The sequence below is a fragment of the Mus caroli genome, chromosome 5 (assembly GCF_900094665.2).
Source record: "Mus caroli chromosome 5, CAROLI_EIJ_v1.1, whole genome shotgun sequence".
Lineage (NCBI taxonomy): Eukaryota > Metazoa > Chordata > Mammalia > Rodentia > Muridae > Mus > Mus caroli.
The window spans coordinates 15773171-15790669 of NC_034574.1; the positions used below are offsets into that span (position 1 = coordinate 15773171).

The 17499-nt window shown below is 40.7% G+C and overlaps 1 protein-coding gene across 4 annotated transcripts in view; it reads right to left on the reverse strand.

Moving 5' to 3' along the window:
- Positions 1-7110: 7110 nt before the first annotated feature.
- Positions 7111-17499, reverse strand: part of Phtf2 (putative homeodomain transcription factor 2) — a 112451-nt gene continuing 102062 nt past the window's right edge. For all 4 annotated transcript variants that reach the window (XM_021163161.1, XM_029477589.1, XM_029477588.1 and 1 more), the window contains 5 exons: positions 17248-17334; positions 14084-14239; positions 12539-12634; positions 10006-10131; positions 7111-9420 (listed from right to left, as the gene is read on the reverse strand). In XM_021163161.1, coding sequence (XP_021018820.1) covers positions 9400-9420; positions 10006-10131; positions 12539-12634; positions 14084-14239; positions 17248-17334 — 486 coding nt within the window. In that variant the 3' untranslated portion in view covers positions 7111-9399. The remainder of the gene's footprint in view (positions 9421-10005; positions 10132-12538; positions 12635-14083; positions 14240-17247; positions 17335-17499) is intronic.

The following is a 17499-nucleotide window of genomic DNA, read 5'->3' on the forward strand; positions in this document are numbered from 1 at the left end:
GGTTTTTTCGAGACAGGGTTTCTCTGTGTAGCCCTGGCTGTCCTGGCACTCACTTTGTAGACCAGGCTGGCCTCGAACTCAGAAATTCGCCTGCCTCTGCCTCCCAAGTGCTGGGATTAAAGGCGTGCGCCACCACACCCGGCTTTGTCCTCTATTCTTGCTGTAACAAAAGCTGGCAGGGGACTCAGATTGAAAATGAGACTTTAGCCATGCAGATGAAAGATCTGAAAGCTAATAGAAAAAGATTAAACTGTTCCTAGGAAGGGATTTGGGTAACACAGAAGGAAATGCCAGACTGAACAATGCTATACTAGCCCAGTGGTCTCCGTCTTCCAGATCTTGAAGACATCACAGGCAGAGTGACCTTGTGTTCTGGCTTCTCCTGTGTACAGGCCACAGTCCTCATGGTGCCCTTTTGCTCATAAAGTGTCTGCCTGTTTCCCTCTAATTCTGGTGGGACAGTAAATTCCAGTTCTTGATACTCTCTGGCTAATCTTGGTGTCTTCTGACCATGGTTACAATCATTGAGTCAGAGAATAAACACAACACTAAGTAAAGCCAATAAGAGTTTTTTTAAAAATTAATTTTAATTTTGAGACAGCTTCATATATTGTTCAGCCTGGTGTAAGCCCAGACTGACCTCAGACTTGGAATGGCCCTCCTATTCCAGCCTCCCTCCAGTCACAGGCTACCACACCTGGCTCACAAAGAGTCCCGAAAGAACTGGACCCGTGTGTGCTAAAGTGTCTGTCTCTCTGAGCTTCTGAGCTCAAAAGCTCACATGAGCTTGAGGCCTGTTTTACTTGGTTGGAGAATGATGTGTTTCTCAGATGAATGGGAAAAGCTTGGCTAAGAACAACAGAGCTCCTGGCTGGAGCAGACTAACCACAGAAAGAAAAAGAAAGGCAAACCGGAGGCCACACTCTGCGTGCAGTTACAGCAGAGCCTGTGCCAGCCTAGATTGGTTTTCCAGCCAATGAGAGCACTTGCTAATAAAAGCAGAGGTTCCTTTGACATGGAAGCAAAAGCCTGGGATGTTTTCTGGCTCTCATTTTTAAAAGTGAAGAAACTAAATCCCAGAGGGGGCGCCGGCTCAGATTAAATATTGAGACAAGAGGAAGTCCAAGTTCTTCAAACGCTGGCATCAATAAAACAACCAGGATAATGAAAACAAGCACAGAAGACACGGCTAAGATCCTTTTGCTGAGCCACCTAACATGAAGCCCTGTAGAGCAGCTTCCATGTCACAAACACAGCCAGACTTTCACACAGCTTCTGCTTTGCAGACTCTCAGATTATCTCCCCCAATCCTCACCGCGCCTTCATTTCTCATTCTGATTTTTTTTCCCTAAATAAAATATTTTTAGTGTTACCTCAAAGATCCCAAAGGCAAGGAGTCATAGCTATGCCCCATGAATACCCACAGCAGCGGGAACATCAGGACTTGGTGGTACTCTTTTTTTATCCCGAGAGCCAATGAATGCTTAGCTTTTGCTGTATGTCCTCTTCTCTGGCTACGAGTCTTGCTTTTCGTATATGTGGATGTTTGCAACATCAAGATCACCCAACCTTCCATTCCAGTTCAAGCAGCCGAACAGGAGACCAAATGTTCTCAGAAACCTTTCCACTCTCTCTCTCTCTCTCTCTGTGTGTGTGTACATTAAAGCCAAACAGGGATGTTGGGTGTCTTCCTTAATCACTTCTATTTTGAGACAGGGGCACTCAGTGATTGGCTAATTGGCTGGCTAGAAAGCTCCATCAATCTATCCGTCCCTGCTACCTAGATTGAAGAGTATGGGTGAGCTCATCTGACTGTTTACTTGGGTGCCAGGGACCTGAACACAGGGCCTCAAGCTTAGGTGGCAATACTTTGAGAAATGAGCTGTGTCTGTGTCCCCTCCTCTCTCAGCCTGGAGCCCACAAAAATTACGGTGGAACCCAAAGAGCTTGTGTGGGCTATTCTAATGAACATTTACATGTTTAAAATTAATCTGAAAAAGTGTTTAAAGATTTAGTTATAGTGATAAGAGAAACCAGCTACATGTTTATATAAATATTTTTATTAAAACTGTGTTTTCCAGAACAACAACAAAATGGCTTGGGTGGAATTAATTTAAACTTTGGCAAATATTGTAAATGTGTTGCTTCAGCGTAGCCGTGGGTGGGGATTACTGCTACTGAGAGAAGCATTGTTGACAAGGAGGAGCCTAGAGCCTCCCACTTGGAGGGCTGGCAAAGCCTTCCTTGGAACTGAGCTCAAATGTTGACAGTGTGGGCAGAAAAAGGCTGCCACAGCTTTCCTCCCCAGGACATTCACCCCTTGCAGACTGTTCCCCACAGAGATGGCTCAGCTGCACACCCTAAGCCCCACTCCTTGTTAACCTGCCTCTGTTCAACTCTACGAAATAAGCAGGCTTCTATGGTGCCGAGGTTCTTCCAGCAGAGAGCCCAGATACCTGATTGCAGCTTCCTGTGTGTCTGTTCTGTCATTTCTTCATTCCCTCACGACCCCAATCAGGTCCATGTCCCTGGAGCCATTCAAAGGACAAAGTGGGTGTTTTTAAGGTTTCTGGGTCATTCTTATAAACAGGCTTAGAGTCCATCACAAAGAGGTCTTAGTCTACAAAATCCCATCTTGGTTTTTCTATTATCCTCCCTTCAGTGAGCAGCTTTGCTAAATACCCACCTTGTATGATTTAGAGCACTCAGATCTGGGCTGAAATAAACAGTGTCTTATGTCCTAGCTCTGTAACGCTCGATACCATTAGAGGGAGCACGGAGGTGGGTTTAAATTACAAGCAGACCTAGAATTTTGCAATAAGTTTAAAGATGATGAAGTAAGTTGCTAACAAAGGGTCAAATGAAACAATCTTTAAATAGCCAAGTGCAAAAGTGTTGTCACTATCTGGGAAGGTGGCCTTCAATCTCATACCTGCTAGGAACTAGAACACAGAGTGAAAGATGAAGGGCAAGCTGTCCAGGGCGCCATCAGCCAGCTTTGGGGTTCTGTTGAGAAGGAGGCAAGCCTGGAAGCAATTAAGAGACAATCATGAGAGCCTAGCTTTAGACCTGGGTAGATCAATGGGACAGGTTTTAAATAAGGACCCGTTAATGAGATCCACTCTGGTTCCGGCCTGCTCAGAGGGTGAAATGTGGGTGCATGTGGGGAGGTAGACACGCTGGCTTCAAGGAACTATGAACACCTGTAACTGAAGAGCCACATGTGGACAGCCAGGCTCCGTTTCAAAGCATGAACAAAGAACAGCTCACTTGGGATCAGTCAGGGGTGAAACCTAATGTGCTATCACGAGGGGCCCGTGGTGAAGAGGAAAACGTCAACTCTAGATTACCTGCCCCTCATGCAGGTTCCCTTTAATCAGGACAGCTTTTTAAAGGCAGAGAAACTTTGTGCCCCACCCTCAACACACACACACACACACACACACACACACACACACACACACTGCCTCCCAGCAATCCAACGCCTTACATGAAGTGCTACTAGAGAAACTGTGTTATTAGAGGCTGTGACTTGTCCCACCCTAAAACACGCCAGGCACTTGGGATGTTGTGGACTTGCTTAAAAAAAATGTAGAGTTCCATTTAAATTTTTTTTCTATAATAGTTAATCCAAGTGATTCTGCCTAAAGCCTTATTTTCCATTGTTTTAGCAATTTTCATTGGCATTTGAAATTTTACATTCTTATTTACAAAGTAAATTCCATTAAGACATTTTCATTCAAGTATATCACGTGATCTATACGGCCACATTTACCCCTTATCCCCCCTTCCACTAAGACAGTATAATTTCTATTTTCACATCATATATATGGCTTCAATGTCTGTGGGAAAACTGTTAATTAAGGTCAAAGTCCACCATGACCAGATAGCCTCTGGGCTCAGCACACTATGGAAAACTCCCATTCGTTAGCAGGTTTCTCCTTCTCTGATCTTGTCTGGAGAATCTATGCCCCTACACTTGCCTCTACCCGAGGAATGTCCTGTAGCCTCAATTAGTTTATAGCACCAATTTCCTCTCTCCTGACAAAACCTGTCCAGTCAACACCTGAGATTCCTGAAATCCTCCCTCATGCTAATGAGGCATTCCAGGTAGCCTAAGTCCCCAGTCAATGACCTTTGTCCATCCTAGAGGTTCCTACCCTCAGTCCCCCAAAACTTTATAAGCCTTCAATCCCCCTAAGTAAAGTTGATCTACTACTGACTCTGGGTCTTGTGTGGTTTATTCCCTGTACTACATAGGTACTCACAGCACTTCCGACCCGTTTCCAGCTCTCTGTTCCCACTGCCCATGTGGATTCTATCAGCCGCCATGCACGAGAGTAGGGAGGTCCACACGTCTTTTCTCCAGTGTATGCTTTTCACATCCTTGACAAAATTCTAGTAGTGGTTACAGCTGTGTGAATTGACTTCTGGGTCTCCTATGCTGTTCCACCAGCCTCTGTTTACCTTGCGCTAATGTCATGCTGGTTTTGCCAAAGCAATCCTGAGCAAAACCCACTGTGCTGAGGGGTCCTGATACCTGGTTTCAAGTTACAATCCATTGTAGCAAAACCAGCGTGACATTAGCACAAGGTAAACAGAGTCTGGTGGAACAGCATAGGAGACCCAGAAGTCAATTCACACAGCTGTAACCACTACTAGAATGTCAAAAATGCCCAACATTTGGACTAGGGGAATTGCTTTATGGTAAAGCAGACTGGTTTCTGAATGCTGTGACCAGTTTGTGCTTTCCTTCAGATCTACACCTGGTATTTTATTTGCAGATGTATTGGTTTCATCTTCCTTGGAAGTGCAGACTGTGCGTGAACACGTCTTCTGCTTCCTATTCATCACCGTCCTCTTGCAGTTGGTGCTGAGAGATTGTTATGGATTCTGCTGTGTTGAACAGGATGATCTGCCGCTACCACCTTCAGGTTCAGGTGGGCCTACTCAAGGGCATCAAGCTGCCCTTGTTGACTGTTAATGCTCCCTCTTCTAATAGCCTCCAAAGTCAAGTATTCCCATCTAGAGTCGACAGTGGAGAACATTCAAGCTTGGGCAGGGGGCGGGGGCAGTGAAGAGGGGAATGAACTAAAGTCTATTTGAAAATGCCACAATGAAACCCATTATATGGTTAACATTAAACCAGAAAGCCCAAAGTGAGAGGCCAAGACCAGGAGGCAATGTTGTTCTCAGAAGGGCACACGGCAAGGTCTGCTGAGGTTGGTTAGTTTACACACGGGCTCACTAGGAATTCAGGCAGGCAGTTTCTTTGTTCTTCCAGAATATTTTCCTATGGTTAAGTGCTGTGGTTAGTCAAGATGCCACCACGGATGGCATCTGCAATGGGAGCATGGACCGTATGGGTTTTGTCATTACCTGTCCACCTGTGGACAGGTGTAACCTATCTTTGTGGCCTGTGGTCTAACCTATCTTGTTGGTCTAATGAGGCCTTTGCTCGAGGCAGTGTGTAAGAGCTTTTGACTCAACCCATCATCTACTCCCACAATTATACAGAAGCTTTCAATCCCACTTCACGGTCTACAGAGATAAGGGGCCAGAAAGGGAGTTAACATACCACACGGATGTGATCACGTGATGACGTTCCCATATAGTTTCTAACTGCAGAATTCAGAGAATTGCATGGGCTTCCAAAGAGGAGGAGGGTCCTAGAGGGTGGGTGTACCTCAGAGCGGGCCTATTATTACCAAGGCACTTCCCTCGTCTTCACTCTTCCTAATATCCTTTTTGGAAAACTCTGCCTGGGTTTTAGAAACTGCTTAAACAAACTAAGTAAACCAAAGAAAAGCATGGCCAGAACCCTGTTTCTCTTATGTTTTTGGTTGTGAGCCTGGTCTTTAATGGCTGAGCTCCAGTCCCAGAAACCCTGTTTCTCAAGCAGATATCCTACACCTGAGCTTGGCTTGGCTCTGAAGTGCCAGGAACCCTGGAGCCTGGGCTGGGCCTCCACTCTATGGAGTCACATGCTACCGTGGGCGTAGTGTTAGATTGGGTTAGTGACACTCTTGCTTGGTGTCTGGTATGGATGGGGCTGTTATGTTGAGGGCTATATGAAAGCAGTACAAACTGAGAACGGCCTCCTAGCTTCCCCAGAAAGTAAGTCCTACAATGAAGGGGTGGAGTGTGCACAGCAACGCAGTAAGCATTTGTGCTAAGTCTTTGTGGGGTGGCAGGAGAAAGGTGGGAATGTAACAGAGTAGATGACAGAAGTGCCTACCATATGGCTAATCCTGGTCTCAGAGATGAGTCCTTAAAAGGAGACTACCTCTAGCTGGGCGTGGTGGCGCATGTCTTTAATCCCAGCACTTGGGAGGCAGAGGCAGGCGGATTTCTGAGTTTGAGGCCAGCCTGATCTACAAAGTGAGTTCCAGGACAGTCAGGGCTACACAGAGAAACCCTGTCTCAAAAAACCAAAAAAAAAAAAAAAAAAAAACCAAAAAAAAAAAAAAAAAAAAACCAAAAAAAAAAAAAAAAGGACTAGCTCTAAGTAAGCTTAAGGTAAGTTTGAAAGTAGACTTGAGGAGCTGGAGAGATGGCTCAGTGGTTAAGAGCGATGACTGCCCTTCTGAAGGTCCTGAGTTCAATTCCCAGCAACCACATGGTGGCTCACAACCATCTGTAATGAGATCTGACACCTTCTTCTGTAGTGTCTGAAGTCAGTGACAGTGTACTCAAATATAATAAGTAAATAAATCTTTATAAAAAAGAAAGTAGACTTGATGGTCCCTGGTTAATCTGAGCCCCACCTGTGTCCATTGGGAATGTTTACCTTGTTAGCTATAATCTCTCAGCATGATTCATGTGGTAAAACTGTGTTTTTAAAATATCACTGTCCTGCTACTGAAATTCAACACCCCAGGCCACAGTCAGTTTTTTACATTCCAATACAAGTGCCACCCAGGTACAAGCATCCTGCTGTATACAGAGTTACTCTGTCATGTTATCAGGACTTAAACAAAATATGAAGTGTTGAGGTGCAGTTAGAACTTTATTTTCACCGTCCTTGTCTAAAGGGCAGTAACTACAGCTTATATTACAGTAAGTACAAAAACCAACCCACACTTAAAACTTAAAAAAAACACACACAAGTCAGTCATAGAATGTTTTATTTTAAATTTGCTGTTCAAACTTTTAAAAACACATGGCAAAGAAACAGCACACAGCATTTGCCATAATTCTACCTCTGGGTTGCTTTTTCTCTATGATGTGATATGTTACAATTTCTACTTCTTACATTCATGGTATACTTAAAGGCAGGGATGTCACTTACTACTCTGAAATGGCTCTGTGAACTATGAAGCTACTTAGCACATTTTCCTCTTAGAACTCGACTGCTGCCCACGTGAACGGCACGACCGATACTGTACAATCCACCAACTCTACGTTAACACAACTGCAACCTAAAGCAAGCATTTTCCTAAGTCAGTATACTCAGCTACTTTCCTCAAAAATACCTCCGATCTGAAATAAGTTTTTTAAGATACAATAATCTCACTTTATTCCTAACAGAACTCATGCTGTACTTTTTTATTCTCAAAATATATTTGATATACTCTGTGCAAAATGGTAAGTTCTGTATAGGTATGTACCTTATTTTGAAAAAGTTTATAAAATATAGTGCCTAAAAACAACCTCAACATTAGACAATAGGAAGGAACATATCAGACAAAGCCTAATTCTTCACATGAGAAACTATGTATGTTCTTAAAGCTCCAGTAATACATTCCTTGAAAAATACTCAGAATGCACTTTGGTCATCATTGGACATATTAGAGCGCAGGCAGACGGAACACAGTGCTGTCTGCTGTTTCCTATACAGAGAGCACTCTCCAGTGAGGCTTAGCTGAGGTTGCTCAGAGGAATGGGAAGGGCAACATTTAACACATGGCTCTCTGGTCTCTACACATCCTGATTTTAAGAGTGATTTGCAAATTAGAACTGCACCAATCAAATAAATTATTTACAATTGATTATTTTAAAGACCTTAAAATATGCTAAAAATATGAGTATATTCAATATGATTTTGCACCAAGAAAATCCTAGATTGTTTCAAATAATTTCTTTGTTTTAAAAACCAAATGCTTGGCTTAAACAAAACAATCACAAAAACATTGTTTCATGTAATTCTTAAAACACTACTGATTGTACAAAGGTAACAACTTAGAATCAAGGCCCGATGTAGGGACTATCATATCTGCCCTATTTACCAACGGGAAACATGATAAGCCCCCACCGGACACTGACAAGTTACTGAAGGGGAGAGCAGCTAGCTTTCCACGTTAAAAGCATCTAAAAATAGCCCTTATGTAATGGAGCCAGGGGAGGGGTGCACCAGATTAAATTTGGAAGCTAGAACTGGTAGGCTGAAGCTGTCCTTTTGGAAAATTTGGAAATTTTATAACTAGCAATCAGATAACTTTATTCTTAAGCTTTATTTAAGTATGGTAGGAACAGCATACGCTATAGTGTACCATGGTAAATTCTTCTGAGTAAACGTAACGCACTTGATTTAGTAATAACAATAGGCACTTCACTTGTGAGATGAGGATAGACCTCACTCAAAAGGATACCATATTATGCCCTAGTACACTGTAACATAGCCACATAGAGATATACACCAAAAGAAACCATTTTAAAAAGTGCACATTTTGAGCATGCACAGTTGGAGCTGTGCAAACAGCTCAGTGTTTTAAATAAATACATTTATTACTAATTAATTTTTATCAAAATATTTTACAGTATGGTAACCATTTACAATTATTGCTCCATTAAGAGTTTTATTATCAAAGAGCACTTTTTGACCTGTTACACAATACCACATATTAATACTGAAGGGTGCTTCAACTGCAGCTTAATCAGTCTAGATCCCAGCACTGTTCTGAAGTGTTTCAAGAGCGATCCTGAGCGGATCCTGGTTTACCAAAGGAAGTGTGTTTAGCTGAGACAATGCACTATTTCAGAGTTAAAGACGTATTCCTCAAGTAAGGCAAGTTCACGGCATTAATGAAGAAACAGTGCTTAGCAATGGCTTCAGTTTTCAGAATCTGCTTGTCAATTACGTTAACAATGACCAGGATCTCAGGTATCTGGATCAGTTATGCCACCCTTTCAAAAATGAAAAACTTCAATGCTTAAAACAGACTAAATGTTTAAAAACGAAAAAAAGAAAGAAAACAAACACACATACACACACACAACAAAACAAAACAAAACAAAACAAGTGGACAAGTAAAATAAATATAAGAATTGCACAATACAGTCTGATGTAAACACTTCTTTCCCAGTAGACTCCTGGAGCAGAGCCACCCACTGCTTCCAGACAGCTCCGTCAGCGCCCGTGCTCTGGCATCCCGGCTCCATCTCCATTTCTCTCAACTGTCATGATTTGATCTTCCACAGCTATAAAGAATTACAAGTCAAGATTGTTATTGACATGGCGCTTACGTCTTACTACAGTTATCCCTACACTCCACCTGCAGGCCATGCAGCTCCATTATCCTTCCGTGGTTAAGAACTCATCTGAAGTATAGTGGTCAAAGTTAGATTTCTCCTTTGCTTTTCTTGAGAAATGTCAACATACATCTACTACTTGTTTAATACACTATTTCTACTCCCTGGTAACATTTATTTGTTCATGTACTGAAGTACGTATCCACTACTATATAATAATACATTTTTGGCCAACAAATGAATATGGCTTTTCTTCGTTGCTGAATCATAAGAATTAGTTTCAATTAATAAGGAAAACAAATGGTTTCTCTTACTTACCCTAGAATATGAATACACACACACACACACACCCCTTACATATAATGATTGTATTCCACATTACAAGTTCTACTACTATGAGAATCCATGACATATAAAGTCCCTGAGGTTGTTACTAACTGTATACAAACTTGCCAAAACAACCCTATTATGCATGTGAAATCTCAAAAGAGTGACAGGATTAAAGAAAATAAAACAAAACTTGCATGCTGTTACCTTTAAATTAAATCCAAGCAAGTCACTGATGACACCGGAAACAGCCGAAAGGATGACAACCTGGGTGATGTTATACAGCAGCGGATTCATTGTGAGTCCATACAACCTAAAGGGACTGTCCAATTCCTAGCAGAAGAGACAAAATGTTAGCCTTAGGTCCTACAAGAATTTCCAGTGAAATCCTCAATATTCAAGAGAGTTAGAAATCACTATCCAAATGTTATAAATTATGGATATTTTAAGAAAGAACGATATTATCCAAGCTTGAGATAAGTAAATTTTAATAGTGGTTTTATTTTTTAAGAAAAGTGACTTCCTTTAAAATAATTTTATAAATCTATTGCTCCAATTCTTGTTATGATGAATGTGTAGTGCTGACCAACTAGCTATAGGAAATTAGGGAATATGTTTAGAGATAAGAGCTGGAATAGAATCTAAAAGAGAATACTACTCTTGTAGAATTACTAGGATCATTAGCCAAGTCTTCTGATAATATTAATATTTGAATAAAAACTTATTTGAGTTAATTATCTTCAAATATACAATTTGGTAATTGATTGGATGATTCAAATATTAAAAGGTCTATTATATGTCAGGCACCATGCTGGCTCTGGGAAGACAAACTTCAGTCCTAGAACTGAAAGACTTTATCTAGTTTAGTAAACATGCAACTAATAAAACAATGAGGTCCTTCACCAGAGACCAGTGGCCAAGGCTTACAAAGGCGGGGCTTAAGAAAGGCACTCCTGTCGGGCGGTGGTGGCGCACGCCTTTAATCCCAGTACTCGGGAGGCAGAGACAGGTGAATTTCTGAGTTCGAGGCCAGCCTGATCTACAAAGTGAGTTCCAGGACAGCCAGGGCTATACAGAGAAATCCTGTCTCAAAAAAACAAAAAACAAAAAAAGAAAAAAAAAAAAAAGAAAAAAGAAAAAAAGAAAGGCACTCCTGAGAGCCAGAGTAAAGGTGCTACCCCGTGCTGAGCCCTGGAAGAGCCCAAACACAAAGCAGTACACTGACTGAGAACTGGCTTCCCTTTAGGCAGACTTGACTATAAACTGACACTAGAGGATCTTGAGCGGGTACAGCATGGCAGTGGTAAGTGGAAAAGGGTCTCTGGGCTGGAAGATAAAGAGTAGCAACTCCCGAAGCAAGAAGTTCTGTGTGCCAGATTCTCAAGGAAGAGATGGGGTCTCAGGAGGCCAGTACTAACAGGGAAAGCGGGTGGGCTACAGAGTGCATGGCCTTGTGAGTTTCTGGGCCGTGGAAAGTGAGAGGGAGGGTCCAAGTCACATTAAGGCCAAGTTCTGGATTGGACCAAAGCAGATCAAGCATTGTGACTGTCTCTGCTTTACAGTTTAATAGTTCCTGCTGTCAGCCAGACCAATACCTGAAGATACCCAATACAAAAGATTAAGCAAACAGAAAACCATCAACTCATGGTGTCTTTTTGGAAAAAACAATAGGGGGAAGATGTGTCTGCGTTCTTTCTCTTCTCTAACACCTGTTCTAATAAGACTTTTGAAAGAAAAACTTAAAAGAAAGCAATTAATAATTACCCCTTTTTTGCCTCCTCTGAACCTTTGTGATGTCCAATTTCCTGTGAGGTACAATCTACAACCAACTTTAGTTGACAGTGGACTAACCCTATTACTGGGTCACAACTAATTTCATACCATTCTCTAAAAATTTAAAACTCTTAAGTAGTATGCTCTATTAGTTATAGAAATTGAGATTCTTAAATATATTTTTGTATTAACAACAACAACAAAACAATACCATAAAGCAATGGCGAAAAGTCCCATTTTATTATCCCAAGAGCAAGGCATGGTGGCATACTCTATCCCAGCACTCGGGAGGCTGAGACAGGAAGTTGCCACAAGTTTGAAGTCACCTTGGAAAACACAGTTAATACTGAGCAAATCAGAGCTACAAAGTTAAGACCCTGTTACAAAATTAATAAAAAAAAAAACTCAATCCCAAGGATATTATGACATCAAACACAAGACTATAGTCTTTGATTTATCAAAAATAATTTTCAAATTAAATACTGACGACCTGTATATATATCCATGTCTATCACTGATTTTTTTCCCTTTAAAAATAAGATTTAGTTTTATTATTGATTTTTAACCTAACTTGGGTTACACAGAAGACTGCTTTATGAAACATAAAATAAAAAGAACTTCTGAGTTAATGTCTAGCCTTCTTTTGTGAAATGATTCCTAATATTCTAGATGAAATAGATTAAACACACACACACACACACACACACACGAATCCATATCTATAGTACATTGGTAAAAGTTTTCACATACTTTTCAAATCAATTATTTGGGCTACTTAAGCAATGACAACAAAACAAACAAACAAAAAAACTGTGCACATGTGCTCGAATGTCATTTGGAAGCCACTTAGGTAGACAGAAGGCAGACAGAGAATAAGGTTCATGGCAGTGTAGTGCAGCGCAGCACACCCTCCGCAAGGCAGGGCAGGGCACCGAACCCACCGCAGCGCACCCTCCACAGGTCTCACCTTCAGTAGTTTCGTAGCCAGCTTTAAAACATTATTCACAAGGGTCAGCTCCTCCTTTTTGTTAGGTTTCTTCTCCATTTTCAAGTAGAGGTTTATCTTTTATATAAAAAAAGCCCCATAGGCAAAATCATTTAAGATGGTAACATATATTTTTCTTTTACAGTGTTGGAGACTAAACTCAGGGCCTCATGAATGCTACACAATCATTTTACCAATGAGTTATATCCCCAGATCTCAAATGCACATTCTTAAAAAGATCTGAAAGACGGTGAGCAAAATATTAATAGTGGATCTCTGAGTTAATATTATAAATGATTCTAATATTTAACCATTATTATACATCCCAAATCTTATAATGAACTTATTTTACAATAAGAGAACTTAAAACTTAAAAGGTAAACATTGTATTCTCAGGGCCAGATCAATTTACAGAATGAACAGCAACAGAATAAACTCACCAAATTGGCTCATGATTTTTTTATTATAAAAGTGATAAAAAATATGTACATACCTTTCTTATCTACTCCCTAATGGATACTTCTGGAGTACCTGCCCAGTTCAGTCCCTGTCTGTGAAAAGGCTCTAACTCCAAGCTTCCACCACACTATCCTTACCCATCTGATACACCACAACTCCAACCAAACCAACAGTCAACATACGGACTGGTGGGACTAACAGTGTATCTATCTGCCAGAAGTTCTAGGTGCTATGAACTGGACAGCTTCTAATGTCAAGGGCAGAAGTCATATGGAGCAAACCCAAACCACATGGAAACCAACATGGGTGGTGAGATACAGGGAGAACTGGAGAGGAGGTGCAGAAGGCAGGCTGAGAAGCATCGGCCTCACAATCAATCTGAGGGAGGTGGCTATCTGTCTGTCTGTCTAGCTGCACAAGCCCCAGTGATGTCAGAGATGATTACCTCTAGTGGCGACTCCTCTTAACCTAAGCAAGAATACTGAATATGTGACATACAAGCTCTCCCTAACTAAAACATCCCAACAGGCTCACTAGCAAACATTTCTTATGTACGAGTCTTATGAAATTGCAAGAGGAAATATTTAGCAAACTCATATAAAATAAAATCAATTATCAAAATTACTATGCTTTATTCTGTTGAATAAAAATTTAAACGCATTCTAATGTGGTTGTTACACTGCAAAGCCATCGTGTCTTACTAATGTTTTAAAATCTATCATTTTTATAATACTACTCCTTCCTGACAAATGAAAATAGAACGTAAGAACAGCAGATTACATTTGAAATTTGATCAGGCAGAAACACTGAAAAATGGCTGTGTACTATGAAAATTTAAGTTTAGCTTCATGGCACAAATGACCGTAATCAAATCAAATAAAAAAAACATAAGATAAGCAAAACTGTTTTAAGATAGTATATACATGGGCTGTCAGATGGCTAAACGGGGAAATATGTTCATGCCAAGGCTGGTGACCTGAGTTGTATTCCAAAATATACATGGCAGAAGGAGAGCCCACAGCTGGCAAGCTGTCCCCCAGACTAGAGACTGACTGACGGTGACCTCACCTGTTCCGTGAGTAGGATTGAGGTATTGCTGTATTTCTTGCTGGTTTCTGATCCAAGAGTAACGAACCTCAGGAGGAACAGCGTTAAGGAGATGCACCAGATCACCAGCTCCCAGTTATAGTGACAGTCAAGGAAGATCTCATGCACATGGAGTAGCTGGGAAGGAGAGAGAAACACTGGGTGAAGCAGCAGTGTGTGCAGTTTATTTCAAATGTAGTGCTGTTTTAAAAACATATTTATCATGAAAGATTTATGCACATCAGAAGTATGAAGACTAATATAACCAACAGCTATGGGTTCTATAAGTTTTGTTGAATCTTAATTTTACAGTATGTACTTCAGATATTAAAAAAATTCAAATTCAGTTAAAACCTTGAGATATTTTTGTCCTTGATTTCTGAACTAACCCTCCACTTTACCCCAAGGTAAATTTTGTGTTTAATCTTTTCCATGCAAGCTTTTAATAATTTAGAAAAATGTATTCATTCTGTGGTTTTATTTCTCCTTTCCTAGTACTGAGGACACAACACACCCAGAGCTTTCTGTAGGCTACGGAAGTGTTCTACCACTCTGTCATGGTGCCAGGTCATCAACCTTCAACAGTCATCTTAAACTATGTTATTTTATCTATATCTGGACAGTCAGTGCTATCACAGTACCCAACATCATATCCAAATTACTTTCTTTCTCATATTCATTTGTTAATTCTCCCAGAGGGAGGGAAGGAGCCATGTACACGTCACAGTGCATGCATGTGTAATGATCAGGACTTAGTTCCCTCCATCCACCATGTTGGTTTGGGAACCCCTGAAATGTTCTTTAAGATTTTCTAAATGTGAGGCTGGCGAGATGGCTGAGAGGATAAGAGCACTGACTGCTCTTCCGAAGGTCCTGAGCTCAAATCCCAGCAACCACATGGTGGCTCACAACCACCTGTAATGAGATCTGATGCTCTCTTCTGGAGTGTCTGAAGTCAGCTACAGTATACTTATGTATAATAATAATGTATAATATAATATATAATAATGTATAATAATAAAAAATAAATCTTAAAAAAAAGATTTTCTAAATGTGTAAATTTCCTTATTGCTATCTGTGTTTGTCTTGATTATATTATAGCTAGAGCATGTGTCATTTGATATTATCTGGGTATTAGTGTTTTGTTTTCTTGAGACAACCTTGCTAGCCTCTTGAACTCAAAACCTTTCTGCCTCAGCTTTCCAAGTGTAGGCGTGCATTACTACATCCTGTCTAGCTGGGAACTACTTTGTGGCCCAGGACACAGGAAAGTTTTATAAACTGTCCTCATACATTATAAGAATTTCATTAATTCTAAAAAAATTCCGAGTCATGGTCTGTGAAATATTGATTCTCCCTTTTCTTCCTAGAGTTCCTGGTAGACTAGGGCTGAGCTGACACACATCTTAGTATCTTTTTGCATTTCCCATCTCTATCTGTCCTGGACTACAGAGCATTACTTCAATACCTCAGTTCACTAAATGTGTGTTTTAACTCTTGACTGTTTTCATTTTCGATTGAAATGTCAAGAACTGTTTGGTTTTTTTTTATTTTTTGTTTTTTTCCATTTCTCAGAGCTACTACTGGTTCTTGTAAAAATCTGTGTTCTTTTCTCACAGTGCTATCCGACTTTAATCATTTTAAACAAACTTAAGTCCTGTTTAGCCTATTATCTGACAGTGTTGGCAAAGAATCCTGCTCTTTATTGATCTGCTGGCTCATGCCGAATTTTTCTTCATGTTTTTGCATCTGTGTAAATTTTGTTGGATCAGGGTTAAAGTCATCCTCCAGGGCAGTGTTATTTTACTTCTGCTCTGTATCCGTAAGCTAAGGACCACTTTTATATCAATGTCTTGACATGGGAAGTTTTAAGGTGAGGCATGAAGTACCACATTGAACCCTAAACCTATAGTAAGGGCAGACTTATAACAGGCAGGCACACAATTCCCTACCTTTATTCAAGGCTGTAGGCTTGAGGGTTCTGATTTTATAGTATAGTCTCAGAGAGATGCTCTTCAAGACATCAGCTCCTCATGTTGGCTACCATTTACTCAAGGAACATTAGGACTGACAATAAACCCCACCCTCTTACCCTAGGGTCGTCACAGGACTAATACATATACCTAATTGCTCTAGTTTTTAAGCTTTCTCCTAATTTTTTATGCTTAATGTCTTGTGAATTCATACATTAAGAATATTCACATAGACATGAATGCATATAGTATATATAAGCACTACTGGTGTTTTAAAGCAGGAATAGTCTGTCACATCTGAGGTGAACTCCTACACTGTCTTTCATAGCACAGACTGTGCTTGTAAAACACATGACCACTGAGAATTCTTTCTCAAAGCTGTAGCAGTTTACTCGGATTTAAGAGTAATGGTTCATGGAGAAGAAACTTTTTAAATTAATATTAGATGTGAGGAACTGATGGCTGGAGTAATTTTGTCACTACAGAATATAGGAGATAAGAATAAATACATAGTGATTGTAGATAAAAAGTATTCAGTGTATGTTAATAGGCATGCCTATTATTTAAGATACAGAGAAAAGTAAGATGCAATTTCTTATTCTACAGAAAAGTTACAAAACATCTCAAAACATCTGTTTCAAAGTTTGTCTAGGGGGCTGGGGTAGCAATTCAGTGGTTAAGAGCATTTACTGCTCTTAAAAAGGAGACAGGGGCCGGGCGGTGGTGGCGCACACCTTTAATCCCAGTACTCGGGAGGCAGAGGCAGGCGGGTTTCTGGGTTTGAGGCCAGCCTGGTCTACAGAGTGAGTTCCAGGACAGCCAGAGCTACACAGAGGAACCCTGTCTCGAAAAACCAAAAAAAAAAAAAAAAAAAAAAAAAAAAAGGAAAAGGAGACAGGTTTTGTTCCCAATACCTACAAGACTGACAGATGTCTGTAAGGGATATGATGCCCTCTTCTGACCTCCATGGGCACCAGAATAAGAAGGGGTGTACACAAAAGGACACACAAGACATGAAAAAGTGAAAGAGATTGGGGTTGACAGGAGAGGGCTTCCGATGGAAGTTCAGTAGTAATGGGCAATGAGGAGAAGAATCTATCAAGACACACTCACTCTACAACGGCAATGACACCTGATGCCTAGGAACTGTCTCCATGTAGCATGTTGACTTACCTGTGCACAGCAGATAAACACAACTGAGATTGTCAGTAAGAAGGCTGATGAGACAATGACATCCACAGATCGCTGAGGGCCTCGGCGCTAGCAGGGGGAAGGGAAAACGCCTTTAAATATATTTACTAAACAGCAGATGACGCCCATGCTTCAGTTAGGGTGTGACAGTTAGTCATAACTTATAATGCTGAAAACATACCTAACTCACTAGATGAATCGTGTATTTCCTTATAATTTTACAACACTGTCAAT